This window comes from Psilocybe cubensis, chromosome 8, assembly GCF_017499595.1.
Source record: "Psilocybe cubensis strain MGC-MH-2018 chromosome 8, whole genome shotgun sequence".
In the NCBI taxonomy this organism is placed as follows: domain Eukaryota; kingdom Fungi; phylum Basidiomycota; class Agaricomycetes; order Agaricales; family Agrocybaceae; genus Psilocybe; species Psilocybe cubensis.
The window spans coordinates 1,099,283-1,113,713 of record NC_063006.1 but is presented as its reverse complement, the minus strand read 5'-3'; the positions used below and the strand labels follow the sequence as shown (position 1 = coordinate 1,113,713).

At 44.1% G+C, this 14,431-nt stretch overlaps 3 protein-coding genes across 3 annotated transcripts; 1 reads left to right on the top strand and 2 right to left on the bottom strand.

The window, feature by feature from the left end:
- Window positions 1–2,573: 2,573 nt before the first annotated feature.
- On the top strand, window positions 2,574–4,823 carry JR316_0008865 (NADP-dependent malic enzyme; the record flags this gene model as incomplete). Its single annotated transcript, XM_047894576.1, has 12 exons — window positions 2,574–2,634; window positions 2,696–2,958; window positions 3,011–3,047; window positions 3,105–3,158; window positions 3,210–3,297; window positions 3,356–3,542; window positions 3,596–3,929; window positions 3,985–4,085; window positions 4,140–4,365; window positions 4,426–4,563; window positions 4,620–4,675; window positions 4,740–4,823. The coding sequence occupies 12 exons, from the start codon at window positions 2,574–2,576 to the stop codon at window positions 4,821–4,823; spliced, it is 1,629 nt and encodes a 542-aa protein (XP_047746035.1).
- Window positions 4,824–5,143: 320 nt separating this feature from the next.
- JR316_0008864 (uncharacterized protein) lies at window positions 5,144–6,197 on the bottom strand (the record flags this gene model as incomplete). The annotated part of the gene is made up of 3 exons (XM_047894575.1): window positions 5,144–5,310; window positions 5,396–5,929; window positions 5,981–6,197. The coding sequence occupies 3 exons, from the start codon at window positions 6,195–6,197 to the stop codon at window positions 5,144–5,146; spliced, it is 918 nt and encodes a 305-aa protein (XP_047746034.1).
- A 917-nt stretch (window positions 6,198–7,114) lies between these two features.
- On the bottom strand, window positions 7,115–13,867 carry JR316_0008863 (ABC transporter 7; the record flags this gene model as incomplete). The annotated part of the gene is made up of 36 exons (XM_047894574.1): window positions 7,115–7,220; window positions 7,270–7,310; window positions 7,650–7,716; window positions 7,766–7,899; window positions 7,952–8,025; window positions 8,085–8,241; window positions 8,293–8,349; window positions 8,400–8,531; window positions 8,581–8,613; window positions 8,674–8,828; window positions 8,882–8,912; window positions 8,965–9,086; window positions 9,142–9,178; window positions 9,228–9,235; window positions 9,294–9,437; window positions 9,492–9,742; window positions 9,791–10,310; window positions 10,361–10,426; window positions 10,494–10,524; window positions 10,575–10,643; window positions 10,696–10,751; window positions 10,802–10,832; window positions 10,880–11,019; window positions 11,078–11,348; window positions 11,401–11,462; window positions 11,516–11,616; window positions 11,670–11,689; window positions 11,740–11,829; window positions 11,882–11,908; window positions 11,961–12,016; window positions 12,067–12,144; window positions 12,195–12,245; window positions 12,304–12,591; window positions 12,643–13,059; window positions 13,114–13,597; window positions 13,649–13,867. 36 exons carry the CDS (start codon window positions 13,865–13,867, stop codon window positions 7,115–7,117), a joined length of 4,626 nt encoding a protein of 1,541 aa, XP_047746033.1.
- Between the last annotated feature and the right edge of the window lie 564 nt (window positions 13,868–14,431).

Genomic DNA, 14,431 nt, shown 5'->3' with positions numbered 1-14,431 from the left:
TTGACAGGGAGTCGCACACATTGGTATACCCAAGGAATCGGGAGGTGATAACCTCAAACTGGTCAAATACCTGACGCAAGAATCAGGTCATAACACAACGTCTGGACTTACCGGAAGACAAGTTGGATATCAAAATATGTCAGCATCCACTGCGGTGCTCAATTCCCTGAAAAAAATTCGAGGTCCACATGTTAATCGCTTGTCAAGATTTGTATATTTGTATGCTTGGAGGAAAGAACTGATATCCAAGCACCTTTCAGTAGACGTTTGAGGAAAATGTCAAGGTGCACTTAGGCACTCGGATTTGGCTAAGAAGCCTCTTGTGATTTAATCTTTTAGCTGTTGGAGTTTGTACAGGGTTCAAATGTCAATGGCGGCCCGCCCGCACCGTTTTGTGACTTAACCCTGACCTCGTGTGTGTTTGCAACGAAGCAGCTGTGCCGCGAAGTAAGATGTAGACCAGATACACGAGCCACAAGCAGGGTTTTCTTATGGCTGTGTTCCATTTAATCTGATTACCGAGCGCAAGAATCTAGGTTTTATTTCGGTGGCGCCTACAGATAGATGCAGTGAGCAGCAGTTGCCGAGTCCTTGGAAAGAATCCAGTATTTCATTGTCGATTAAAAGAATCAAATCAAACCGACTCTTCGGGTCTTTCGTAACGACCTGCTCCATTCTATCTCTAGCCAATATGGCGACAGGCTTCAAGGATGATGTATCGAGCCTGATGATGTGGCGTATGGACATCGAGGACATCCGTACAGCAGTCTCCTGTTAGAATTTGTCGTCGGACCGAATAATCATGTGGAAAAGCGTTAATACTGCGGACCGGGAGAGACAGAATACTAGCATTCTTGTAACCATTTAAACTTGTTGATAGCCTTTTGATATGCTCCGGAAAAGAATAACAAAATCCCTATGCAGACTTGGTCAACAATGCTGGGAAGGTGAAACCAGAGCTCAAAGCAACCTCAAATACGTGTCGCAGCGAATTTTTGAGGTTCTGTGTCCACAGCGTATCCACAGAATGGTCATAGTATTATGAGGCTAAATCCCCAAGAGGATGGAAAATCGGTGGAATATGTACACGCATAGCCAATCAAATCAGGAAAAATTCTTGAACAAGAAAGTAACACACAAGTAATATTCACAGTTTCAGAGCAGAGGAACACGACACAGAAGGATCTGGTAGAAAGAAGGCGCTGTGAGCTTCAACTTCTGGCATTTGATTGTTTCACCTGGGTTTGTCATTTGCTTGCAGTGCTACAACTATGGGCAGATACGACCTCCTCGGATGACGACCCTTTGCCAGATTAACAAAGATCTCGATTTTCTACTCCTTTAAGTCCAGCACTGGGATGAAAGAAAAGAGACCTCCGTCGATGGGGCACTTGTTTGCCAGACATGGTAATTTGTACTTGCATTTCGGCTATTAGATAGATCCGTAGAACGCTACTAAGACATATGATGGATATCCAGTTGCAATGCGAGTCGATGTGTCCTATTTGATACAGTCAGCCTATTTTCTTGACTTACCATAATGCTCGCGCCGTTGAATAGTGCCTCGACGTTTGCTTTTGATTGCAACCCATGACATTCGTACTCGCTGTTCGCCAGACTATGACACGTCCAAAACCACGGGACATCAAGAATCGGTTTAAAATGTCGTTGATGGGTTTGCAATTGCATAAGAGAAATGGTAAAGCTTAAAGTGTGGTGGTGAGTGTACCATAACTCATACCAGCGAAACCCCTGGGAAAAATTCTACGATGAAAATCATGTGATTCGAGTCACATGGTTCAACAGCAACCAGTTACCAACTGACCGACCCATGGCAACCTCTTACTGCCCAATTGCAACACGTCTACAGGAGCCAGGCACCTTGGGAGCTATTTAGGTTTTCAAACGCCATCTTTAACCGCGCAAAATGATGCAAGCTGACATCTATTTCTACTCAACAGACGGCATCTTTTTTCAGAACAGTCATCGCCGTTTTATCCGCAACACGGAACAAGTTTTCAACAAAAAATTTTGTGGTGTGCACACTTTGTTCTTTTATAATTAGGAGTCTGGACGCTTAGAAACGACGCCGACCGTCCAATCACATCAGCAAAAGCTTATTTCTGGTTGCTCATTGGGCTAGGCCTTACCCCAGTGTCTTAGCAGACTTAGCTTGAGGTCCCTGCTGATAGGCGTGACATCTTTTGTTCCATTGCCATTCTATCATATAATATAGGCATCCTAGCTTTCGCTATAGGAAGAGTCAAGGCTGCATCCCAAGTACACATCGTTATAGCCTCAAGGGACCAGTAAAGAAACCAAAGCTGTCAAAGGAACATCTGAAACAGATAATCATGGACAAGAAAACAACATCATTTGAGGCCAAGGCAACCTACGGTTGAATCCGACATTTCAACACGAGTCTGACCGACTTCGGCGTCGAGAATGATCCAATTTTCTGTTATAAAAGGAACACGTCCTGTTCCCGGAAGTCAAACCCCCTTTATCCCAACAAAATTCTGCTTGCCAGAAACCAAAAGCCCACTTTGAATTAACGACTTGTACTTTCTGTTATGACGATTATCCTTACTCCGTACTGGTCCAATGGCGTGCAGAAGCTCAAGCTTTCTCAGCGTACGTCAGTCCATGCGTTCTACAGGAGAATATGCTGCTAATTCAGTGAAACGTCATACAGCACCGGCTGCTCCTAAACGCGGGCTCGTTCCTCCTCAACTCGACCACGAGATACACGTACAACGCTGTCTGGAACAACTGCGCTCGAAAGATAAAAATCTTGAAAAATATATCTATCTTTCCCACTTGAAGACCGAAGACCCTTCCATGTTCTATCGGCTTTGCCTGGAACACATGGCCGAGATTACACCTATCATCTATACTCCTACCGTAGGAGATGCATGCTTGAACTTCTCCCATATTTATCGACGACCTGAGGGCCTCGTTCGTACCCCTGTTTCTTATATAATTCAACAGCAACTGACATATAATGTAGTACATTTCTATCCAAGATAAAGGCAAAATTGGAAGCGGTAAGCTTTTTTGCGTGTTGTCAATAGTTTCACTTTTTCTGACTGCGACCACGTTAGTCATAAACAACTGGCCGAAAATAGACGAAGCTCGTATCAGCGTTGTTACAGATGGTATGCCTACTTGTACGTCAGTGACATGATCTCATACTTCTCTGTCATTAGGCTCTCGAATTTTAGGACTGGGTGATCTAGGTGTGAATGGAATGGGCATTTCTATCGGGAAACTGTCTCTCTACGTTGCAGGTGCTGGGTATGTTGCTTTTTTGGGCCATTCTTGGAATATAGCTCATTGCTACGTTCTTATCAAGCATTCGGCCAGATTCGACTATCCCTATTTGCCTTGATCTCGGCACAAATACCCAACGCTACTTGGATGACCCCTTCTATCTTGGCCTACGTCAAAAACGCGTTGGCGACGCCGAAATGGAAGCATTTATGGACGAGTTCATGGAGGAAATGTCCCGCGCATTTCCAAAACTTATGATTCAATTCGAGGTTAGCTTTTTTCTATTGACAATTATCTCTCTTTGTGTCTAAGTACACCGCAGGACTTCTCTACAGACAATGCCTTCAAGTATCTTGAACGTTACCGCCACAAGTATCCTGTCTTCAATGACGATATCCAAGGCACTGGTGCCGTTGTCCTCAGTGGATTCCTAAATGCCGCTAAACTATCTTCCGCCGCATCCGGTTTGCCTCTTACTGAGCACCGAATCCTTTTCTTCGGCGCTGGATCCGCTGGAGTCGGTGTCGCGTCGCAATTGATGAGCTTCTTCACCTTACTTGGCATGACCGAGGACCAGGCCCGTAGGAAAATATACCTTGTAGATTCACAAGGCCTTGTGTATGATGCCCGCGGACACCTGGCTGAACATAAGAAATGTGCACCATTTTTCGCTTTCACCTTTGAGTTATAGCTGAAGATTGTATATTCTAGATTTCTCTCGCGATGATTACCGGGGTCCACCGATTACCAACCTCCTCGATATCATCCAATATGTCAAACCAACCGCCCTTTTAGGACTTTCTACTATATCAGTCAGTATATCATACCACGTCCAACAGCTTTGCTAACCACATAACGTTCTTCAGGGAGCTTTTACTGTCGATGTCCTCGATGCGATGGCGGCCATCAATCCTCGCCCGATCATCTTCCCTCTATCTAACCCCGTCAAGCTCTCAGAATGTTCATTCAGTGACGCCGTCGAGATTACACAGGGCAGGGTTCTTTTTGCGTCTGGCTCGCCTTTCCCAGCGCAACAATTTGGAGGAAAGACTCTGTATCCTGGACAAGGAAATAATATGTACATTTTCCCTGGTGCGTTGTCATGATAATATCCATGTAGCTCCTTCCTCTTTTCCTTACCAACGTTATCAGGTCTGGGGTTAGGAGCAATTATTGCTCGCGTATCAGAAGTCACTGACAGCATGGTGGAAGCCTCTTCTCTGGGACTTGCCAATTCTCTGACGGACGAGGAGCGTTCCATTGGTCTCTTGTATCCGCGCATTGAACGAAGTACGTTTTCCTTTCATGATGTCATTTTCTGCTAACTCAATTTCTCTGTCTCACAGTCAGGGAAATTAGTGTATTCATCGCCAAAGAAGTCATTCGTGCTGCACAGAAGGCTGTAAGCATCTTTTTTCTCATGTCATTCCGTTGCCCTTGTTTACTGACATCTTTCCGACGCATAGGGTGTTGACCGTTCCCCTGCTCTTCGTACCAAAAGCGACAGCGAACTCATGCGATTTATCAGCCAAAGGATGTGGAATCCTTGATGGCTTTTCACTTATCTCTCTTCTGACTTTTTCTATAATGCAGGAGTGTTTTATAACGATCTTTATTTACTCCGTAGATGATTTTGTTTCGAATTTGTATATGACATAGATCTATGTATAGAAATACAGTATTAAGATTAATTTGACAATATAGAAGCGCCTATCTGATAGGTTCTATCACTAATGTTTGTCAAGTGAGACTATGAGATGCCTGAAATACATACGCAACGACGATACATGGATAATTGGTAAAGTAAGAATACAGATCGTTAAAAGAGTCCAAGGTTATCGAAGAACTGCACAAAATGAAAAGCTCAGCTTTATGAAGCAGATGAAGGAATGGGTTTTGGTGGGAGCGGAGGAGGAACACCATCAACAATCGACCTTCCATCACTGGCACTTCGCGAGTAATTTCTGCCGTCGCTTCGTGAATACTGGCTTCTGGGAGGCGGAGACCAAAGAGCGCTCTCATTCCGTAAGATAGACTCTGTTGATGTGAAAGAGGTATATATAGTATCTAACGACCATTTAGCGACAGATAACATTCCACAGCAGTGGTGATATGTACTTACCTGGACGGGCCTTGGCTGCAGCTGGACATTCAACGATGACGTGCCTTGCAGCTCGCCGTTTCCGCCAGACAGCAAGAACCGCAATGACCGCAATTATAAGAAGAAAGAAGACACTGCCCAACACCCCTCCAAGAATTTTGTGGGAGTTTTGAGAGGATTGAGAGGCCGCCTGGGAAGTCTGAAAGCTTTGCAATGTCGCCGAAGACTTGGTGGAGGTGGAAGTTCGAGTCTCCACACCGTCCGTTGTCACCTGCCCCACCATCATATTCTTCGATGTATTAATTCTCGGTACAACGAAGAATTTTTCTACGGTGAAAGGCGTCTGGGCATCTTTGACATTGACAACTAAGACATGCTCTTGCGTTGATGAAAGAGGCTGCGACGATGCGAAGAGCGGTTGATTGGGGATGTCTTTGACGGCACGAGGAAGGGTTGTTGAAAAGGGTCGTAAATCATCGAGAAGATAAACGGCTGTAGGGGGTGGGGTAGTCTCGTTGCTTGCTGGAACCGTACCAAACAAAACAATACCACTTCCTGATTTAATTCAATCAGTGACTAAGTCATCTAACAAGCTTTAAGGCATACCGTTAAAACGGAGTGAAACGGAAGAATTCGCAACAGTTGTACTGTGCGTTGTTGAGAATTGTGAGCCGCTCAGCACCCAGACACCCTCATAATGAACAAGTGGACTGTTATCCTCAATTATACACGAAAAACACCCAGGTGGTCGATTGCTATTACCAGTGTTAGCTTTGGCCTGATTGACGATCGTTGAATTTAAGGAGTTGGTTTGATTGGTCATAGTTGAGTTTGAAGCATCGGTTTGATTCATATTCGTATCAGCTTGCTGCCTCCTGACCATATGTCGGTTATCGAGTGGCCTCCAGGACTTTGTTGGGAACTTGCTGGGAACTGGTCCTACCATCTCGTTATGAGGAGACGCGGTATTCAAGGTATTAGAAAATTCTGTGGTAACTTATGGCATGCTTTCATAAATGAAGACTGCAACATTTGACTGAAAATCTCACCATAAGATGACCGTCGAGGAGGCATTATTATCAATGCCTAAGACCTGCTTGAATGGATTGAGATTTAATATAGCCTGCACAATGCACAACGTAAGGATAATAGGGAATTTGAATGGAGAATCAAAAACATACGCATAAAAGGTTTTCAAATTGTTGGGAGGTTCAACATAGGAACGAAAGAATTTATATACTAGTTCTCAATCCATTGTGTTGGTCCAGCGATTCAAATGCCTCTCTTTCTCGGCCGCATCGGTGACTTCTTATGTCGTGATCACATTTCGGATGAAATGTGCCTATCCAGGACTTACCGCAACCACACTTCTCAGGTTAGCAACATGCTTTACGCTGACAACAATGTGAATAAGACTGCTGACGTCGCCTGAATATTGAAAGAAGAGCAAGTACATCTGACAGAGACTCTTAAGATGTCATGATTAAGCCTACCATGAACTGTGCTAGCCTTTGCATCCATATACACCGTTCTGTCTGGATAGATCTCATACGAGATGCGATAGTTACTGGGACGATCTGTGTGTTGTCGTCTTCTCATGGTTGGCACGGTGAACAGTACAATCGGGATGGTCTCCCTAAATGCACATCGTGGGAATATAAATCTTTTTTGAGGATTCTATACAGTATAAACAAACACCGGAGAATGCAACTCTATCAAAGATGCTCACTGCCTTCTAAATTACAGTACCCCAGCCATTTTCTTGAGTATACTAAACTCTTCCTTTCCGGTGGCTTTGCACAATGCGTAAAACTTGGAAGCCGGATCGCTCAGGAGGGTAGCCGGACTATGTTGGTGGCGTAAGGCAAATATTCTCATAACAACAGTGAACTTACCGGTCGAACTCGATGATGCGTCCTTGCTCCAACAGCATGACCTTTTGAAAGATGTATCGTCAGGATCAATAAAGTAACAATAGTATACGTTGAACACAAACTCTGTCATAATCAATAACAGTTCGCAAGCGATGAGCGATAGTCAAAATAGTACTCTCAGCGAATTCACTTGAAAGTATGTTAAATCGAGCAAAACGACTACAAACCAAAACAACGTACTGTCGTATCGTCTTTCCAATCAACTCATCGGTGGCGTAGTCCACACTGCGTTGTATCAGTTGACCTGCATTGGTTTATGGGTCAGTTGTAGCGTACCTCGCTGTTGCCTGGAACAACGGTCATCAGATCGAGATTGTTAACATGGATTACATAGACATTACCTCATCCATAACCAGAATCTTGGAGCGCTTGAGGATCGCCCTTGCCATACAAAGTAGTTGCTTCTCCCTATTAGGATTGGTCAATATGCAGCCGTGGATAGATAAGGTCAGTTTACCCTGTAGAGAAATTGTCGCCTCCTTCAGAAACTTTGGAATCCAAGTCACGGAAAACATTTGCATTGACTGTATCTGAGGCCTCAGCTGGGGTATCTTCTGAAGGGATGAGGTGAACGCGACGAAGAGCTTCGTACTGTTGATTAAATTGAGAAAAGAAAGCTGTCAATTATAAAAGGTCCACTTACAATTTCGGCATCGTCATATTCATTGAATACATCTAGCGTGGATCTCAGGGTGCCGCTGAGAATTGTGGGATCCTCTATTCTCGGATAATGGGTGTAAGTGCGAGTTTACTTGTGATTGAATGAATAAACATACGAGGAATGATGGTCAACCGACTTCGAAGATCTGTAAGACCAATTTTGGACGTGTCGATTCCATCTACGAGAATCCGTCCTTCTGTGGCCTCGACAAACCTGAAGAAGGATAATGCAAGCGTGCTTTTCCCGGAGCCTGTTCTCCCAAGAATACCGATCTAAGACGCAGAGTTAGATAGCTACGGCAGAAGATTGATAAAAAATGTTACCTTTTCACCAGGGTTTACTTCAAAGTTCAGATGATGGAGAACATCTGGCAACTCAGGCTGAAAGAAGAATAAGGCAATTGCAAACGAAAAAGTGGCTATATGCTTACAGCATAACGGATGACAAGGTTTTCACATTTTATAGCTCCGTGCGAAGGCCAACTCGCAGGTGGTCTAGGTTCCACGAACTCAGGAGGTTCTCGTTTAAGGTCAGTGTACTCCTTGACGCGCTCCAGGGCGACCTATATAGCAGTCAGAAATGTTCGTAGCACCATTTAACACCCAGCGTACCATTGATTGTTCTAATCCGACAAAGCGTCTGACCTATTCGCCAGAAAAAATTAGCATCTCTAATTATACAAGTAAAAACGAAAATTAACGGACCATAAACAATAGATCGTTCGTAATCGTCGATGCGAACGCCAAAGCAAATCCGGCCATAGAAGCAGTGATACTGGGAGTTATGAGACATACAAGTGCTGTAGAACCAACAATGCCAGCTGATAGCAGGTTGAAGCGAACTGAAAGCCATCGATTTACTGTATCATCAAATGTCAATAATTGCATGTAAAAAGGGAAGGTAAGAGCCAACCTCCCCACATCCAGTAGTAGGGGTTTGAGTTCTAACAAGGTAGATCAGGCCATACGATCGAGATCGGGCGGAAATGAACTCACAGTGTCGACACAACGAAGCATATCTCGCAGGAACTTTGAAGACGCTCCGAAAGCCCTGATAATGGTGACACCTGATATAGTCTCGCCGTAAATGGAGTAGAGGGGCGAACGAGTTGTGGAATCTAACCAAAATGTTGAGAAATCGAGGATGGGCTCGTTATAAGGCAATGAACATACCAAGTCGACGCATATCCCTTGAAGTTTGGCCGTAAATCTAGAGAAATAAGAAACTGACGAAGCTCAAAGGTTCAGAGTGGACTGACTTTAGCGACTATTAAACCTTTCATCAGCACCGCAAGCATATATATATATATATTCATTTGCCTCACCGTTCCAGTAGATAATGCCCATGATAAGTGCGGCGATGATAAAAGGTATTCCGCCAACGACACTAACTGTGACCAGTGTGGTTGCAGCTGAAAGTCCATACATAATACTTCGACCGAAATTATCGGAAAGACTGCTGTCAATGCCTGGCCTTATGATTAGACGAAGTCCGTAAAGACATGGCTATAAGAGAAACATACCTTCAAAATCCTTTCCAAAGCGGTTTAGAACACGGCCGCGTGAAACAGTATCATGGAACCGAATGTCAGCAAAAAGGATAGACTCCAGCAACCTCTTGTACAAGACATCTGAAGCATGAATTGACCCAGCGTATAGGATGAACCATCTAATAGTGGAGATGACGAGACCAATTGTTGTGATAACTGCATAAAGTGTAATGTAGAAGACTGGCGATTGACCACCTCCATTTAGTGCGGAATTGGACCAATATCTAGTAAAGTGTCAATAAAGGAACAGTCAAGATGAATACCTTACTTACCTCAACCAGCCGTTCTCCAGAACGGGACTCGCAGATGCAACAATCAAAACAAATACGAAAAGTGCCCAATACCATCCATTTCCGCAAGCCCATACGTAAGTTTCCCAGATGTCGCGACTGATACGACCAACTGCCCGTTTTTCTTCTTCGACAAGTTTTCTGGCAGGCTTTTTCTCCAATTTGACAGAAGCCGGTGCGGATGCTACGGTAGATGTTGCCTCTGACTCGGGCTGCTCTCCAGAAAGGAGTTGTTCTTCGACCTTTTCTAAATCTTCCTTTTCGTCTTTATCATCGGCACCTTGAGCTTGAGTGGTTTGAATTAGAGTCGAGAGGACTCCTGAACGGAAGAAGTCGTCCTTGGAACCCTCAAATTGGACGCGGCCGTTGTCAAGAGCAACAACATACGACGCTCCAGGTGCACAAAGCTGTACGTGATGTGAAACCAGAATGATGGTTCTGCCTTTCATAAGGTCGCCTCGTAGACATTCATGATAGAGATGATGAGCAGTGTGAGCATCAACTACATATGGATGAGTGTTGGTATTTAGACGATACATACAATCGACATACCAGCAGATAAAACGTCATCAAGCAGAAGAATAGATGCTCGAGAATATACAGCACGTGCGAGAGAGACTAAAAAACGTCAAAAGGTAAGTGAGGATATACTGCGAGATATCTCCTGTCTTCAACGTTGACATACCTCTTGCTTTTTGTCCTCCAGACAAATTGACCTAAAAATTTATTTAGCGGAACCAAAGATCAAAGATCATTGACGACGCACCCCCCGCTCTCCAATTTCAGATTCGTCACCATCTTCCAGAATTTCAAGGTCGCTCACGAGAGCACAAACCTATAAAAGTGTGAATTAACTACAGATGTCAGTAAAGCACAGAAGTGGTTACCTCAAGAGTCTTCAGGTAACGATCTTCATCGTATGGCAGATTGAATAGGATGTTGTCTAGAATATACGTGAGCGCTAGTGAGCAAGGGTTGATGCAATAACCCTACCTTTAATAGAAGCGTTGCGAAGCCAAGTTGCCTAAAATCTTTGAGAAATTGATGATTGAACGTATCAGGCGGACATACCTGGGGTACATATGCGCAAACTCCATCAACTACCCAATCTTCTGGGCTCGGTTTGACATTTGAGAACGAAGCCAACGAATCTGGAGGAGACTGAGGGCAAAGTACTTGTCCGGCTAAGATATCTGCTTCTCCAAGCAAGGCTATGAAACAAGGAAAGATAAGAAAGATCACACATGTATCAAACAGCGGACGACATACCAAGGAGCAGTAAACTCTTTCCAGACCCCAACTTCCCGCAAATCAGGGAAATTTCTCCCTGAGGGAAATTCAGAGAGAGATCGACAAGCAAAAACTTGTTTTTGGGAGTAGGAGCGACTGATGAAGCCAGACTACTCGCTGCTCGATCCTGTGGCCATGTTACCGTGCATGACTGGAAAGCAACCTTTTTCGATTGTTGGTCGAGGGGTGGAACACGTTTGACCTCGGCACTATTCAGGTATTTTTCAATTCGACGAAGAGACACAAAGCTCTGATAAAACATTAAGCATAACTTTTAATAGAACAAACAGAACTCCGCGTACCTGAAGCATGTTGATGAAGGTCTCTGGCAGCGCACTGAGAGCAAACTTCATTTCAGAGAAAACTATTGCGGGGTTGAGAATGTTATCATGATCAAATCGACCAAAGGGGACAGACCAAGGATGGACGTAAAGGCGATGGAGGGTGTCAATGCTTCCTTCCTGTAAATCGCATAGTGCCAGAAAGAAACCAAGGTGACTAGAATAGGTGATCCATTCCTGTAATATACGAATAAGACCCGATTGTATCTCATAAAAACATTCTTACATACCAAATGGCGTTCCAGAGAGTCTGCAAGAGTTTCGTTAAACGCTGTCAAGAATGGTTGATATGTTACGTACCTCAATAGTGTAGTTCAATTTCTGATATTTGAGCTCTTTTGCGCGAATACCGAGAACTCGTTTCTCGAAGCTGCGTTCCCAGCCCATGAACTGCCACGTGTATATTAATATCAAAGACGTTTCAGGAAGCAATCAATGTTACCTTGATCATCCGAATTCCTCCTAGGATCTGAAAAGGGTGTTTAATAAAAGGAGACCGATGTTAGCAGATTGATACTGACCTCGTTCATAAGACCAACTCTCTCGTCTCGGGCTTTCATCAAGTTTTCTTGAGCGCCTGCAACATTATTTAGACTTGGATTTATCATGATGGGAGATAGGACTTACCAACGACAACCTTTCCAGCATAATGATTCATAGGAAGGAATAGACATGTTACAGCAAGGCCAAAGAAGCAAGATACACCTAGTACAAAGATCAGACGCGAAAAAAGCTGAGGTAGCAAAACCATGTACCAAGAAGATTATACAAGAACCATGTTCCGATTACGATTTCAATCGGAGCATCTATAACACCATGTTTGTTATGTCAGGTATACACACGCGAAATAAAAACCAGACTGACCGACGAGCGAGAAGACATGCCACGCAAAATCACTAACTCTATCAACATCGGTAGTCATCAATGTCATAATTTGAGCTTTGCTGGAAAAGTCGTCTTCGTCCGATTTCTCTACAACCTCTGCGGGTTTGGCGTTTTCACCATCTGCGACGTCTGTAGTCGTTGGCGGCGTTGTAGCATTGGAAGCAACATCTTTTCGGATGAGGGTCTTCGCGTATAACGTTGAATTGAGTTGAATTCTAAGACGGACTTGGATCAGAGTTGTTGAGAGTGACCATAATTGACCGGTAACTGAATGTTGAATGAGCAAAAACATGAACTAGCAACAGAATCATAACTTACTCAGGAAAGAAATAGCGTTGGCAGAGAAGATTCCAATGACATAAACCCAGCCCCATCCCTTGTTTTCTCTAGTTGGATCTACTTCAAGGAAAGCGACAAGCTTCTGCAAGAAAAGGGGAGGAGCGTAAAACAGTACTGCAGATACTGCAGCAAGCAGAAACTCTGCTGTAAAGGGGATGTAGTTAAGGCGAATAAGTTGATATCCGAGTAACCAGCCACTACCAGGCTTCGGTTTCCAAGAAAAAATCCGCATTTTGAGTTCGCGGGTGGCCTTCCTCATCCGCGCGTAGTTGACTGTTGACCTCATATTGGCAGGAACGATTGGCAAATCTCCGATGTCCAGACTCGCAGCAATGTTTCCTAACCAAACGACTTTTGTAGTGTATGAAAATAGTAAAATGTCCCAAGGAGAACCATCTGCAAATATCTCTTGAGGAACTCATCATCTTTAAAAAAGAAATGGAGACATACTAATAATACCACAGACGTTCTCCTCGTCCTTGTTAGTAATGGATTGGACCGTCTTCTCGGAATAAATGTCGGACGGTGGGTAGTGAAGTGGAGGTCCAAGAGGTGTAGTATAGCAGATGCCACAAGCAACGCCATAAATTGCCACCAAAGCGTACCACAGATACAGGATCACCCGGTTTTCATCTCTTATAACTGCGGCGACCGGTGAAGGAGTATCTGGCAAGATAGCTGCAACTCCCAGCAAGGAGAAAGCAATGGTCAACAAGACGGTAAGGTGAATGATGGACTCTGAATGGTATTCGGTTGTGCTCTGAGCAATTGACCGTGCCGCAACGAGGAAGGTGAATAAATCGAAGCAAACATGCAGGGAATAAATTGCTGTGTCATTTACGTTGTTGCTGGCAATGGACCACCCAAGTGATACCGTACTTAATGCAAGCGCGAATGCAAGGAACAACGATAAAATGGCTTTTCTCAATCGCATCTAATGGCCAAAAATCAACAAAAAAAAGGTCCCACAGACCTTGGAACGTACCCGTCTCCAGAATTGCTCTTCTTCAATAGGGAATCCATCCAGGATGTCTTCAGGTCTCGTTACGTCAAATGCATCGTGTTGATAGATTTCATTGTCTGCAGCGTCATCGTTTGAAAGCTTGATTTTGCCCTCTTGAGTTCTAGAGAGGAAGAAAACTATGAGACTCGCTGCCGTGCTGACAGCCAGCACGATAGCAATAGGAAGCTGGTACGGAAGCATGCCGTAGACAGACTAGAATCACTAGAATGTCCCTGACCTCAGATTTTTGTACCAAATGGTATGAATTGAGAGCACAACTTGTAGGTACCGAGGAGGTACCGAGATGACTGGGAGTCAGAGCTATCGGCTAGTTGAACCAATCACATTGGCTGACAAAGATCGTCAAATTTAGCCGATCCCGTCCCACATGGCAACAAAGTCCAAGACTAAGATCAACACACTGCACCTCCAAAGAAAAACAATCCCTTCTGCTTTAAATACAGATTGATTTTTCAGCGACATGATGATATAGACGCACAGGGTGCAAAGCGATAAGCACACATTGATAACAACATTTTGTTTATCGCATCTTGTTGTGGAGCAAGGTATAAAGTAGTGACGTGCGACACCTGACTGCAAAATGAAATGATGTGTGTCATCAAACTCCTTAAAATAGATTGCTTAGCGGTGTCTAAAAATATACAATTCGTTGGCTACTTTCTCATGCAGGCCAATGCAGGCCCATGCACCATCAAGGGTTAATAGAATACACCATGTTACTTGTAGTTATCATCATATAAATGA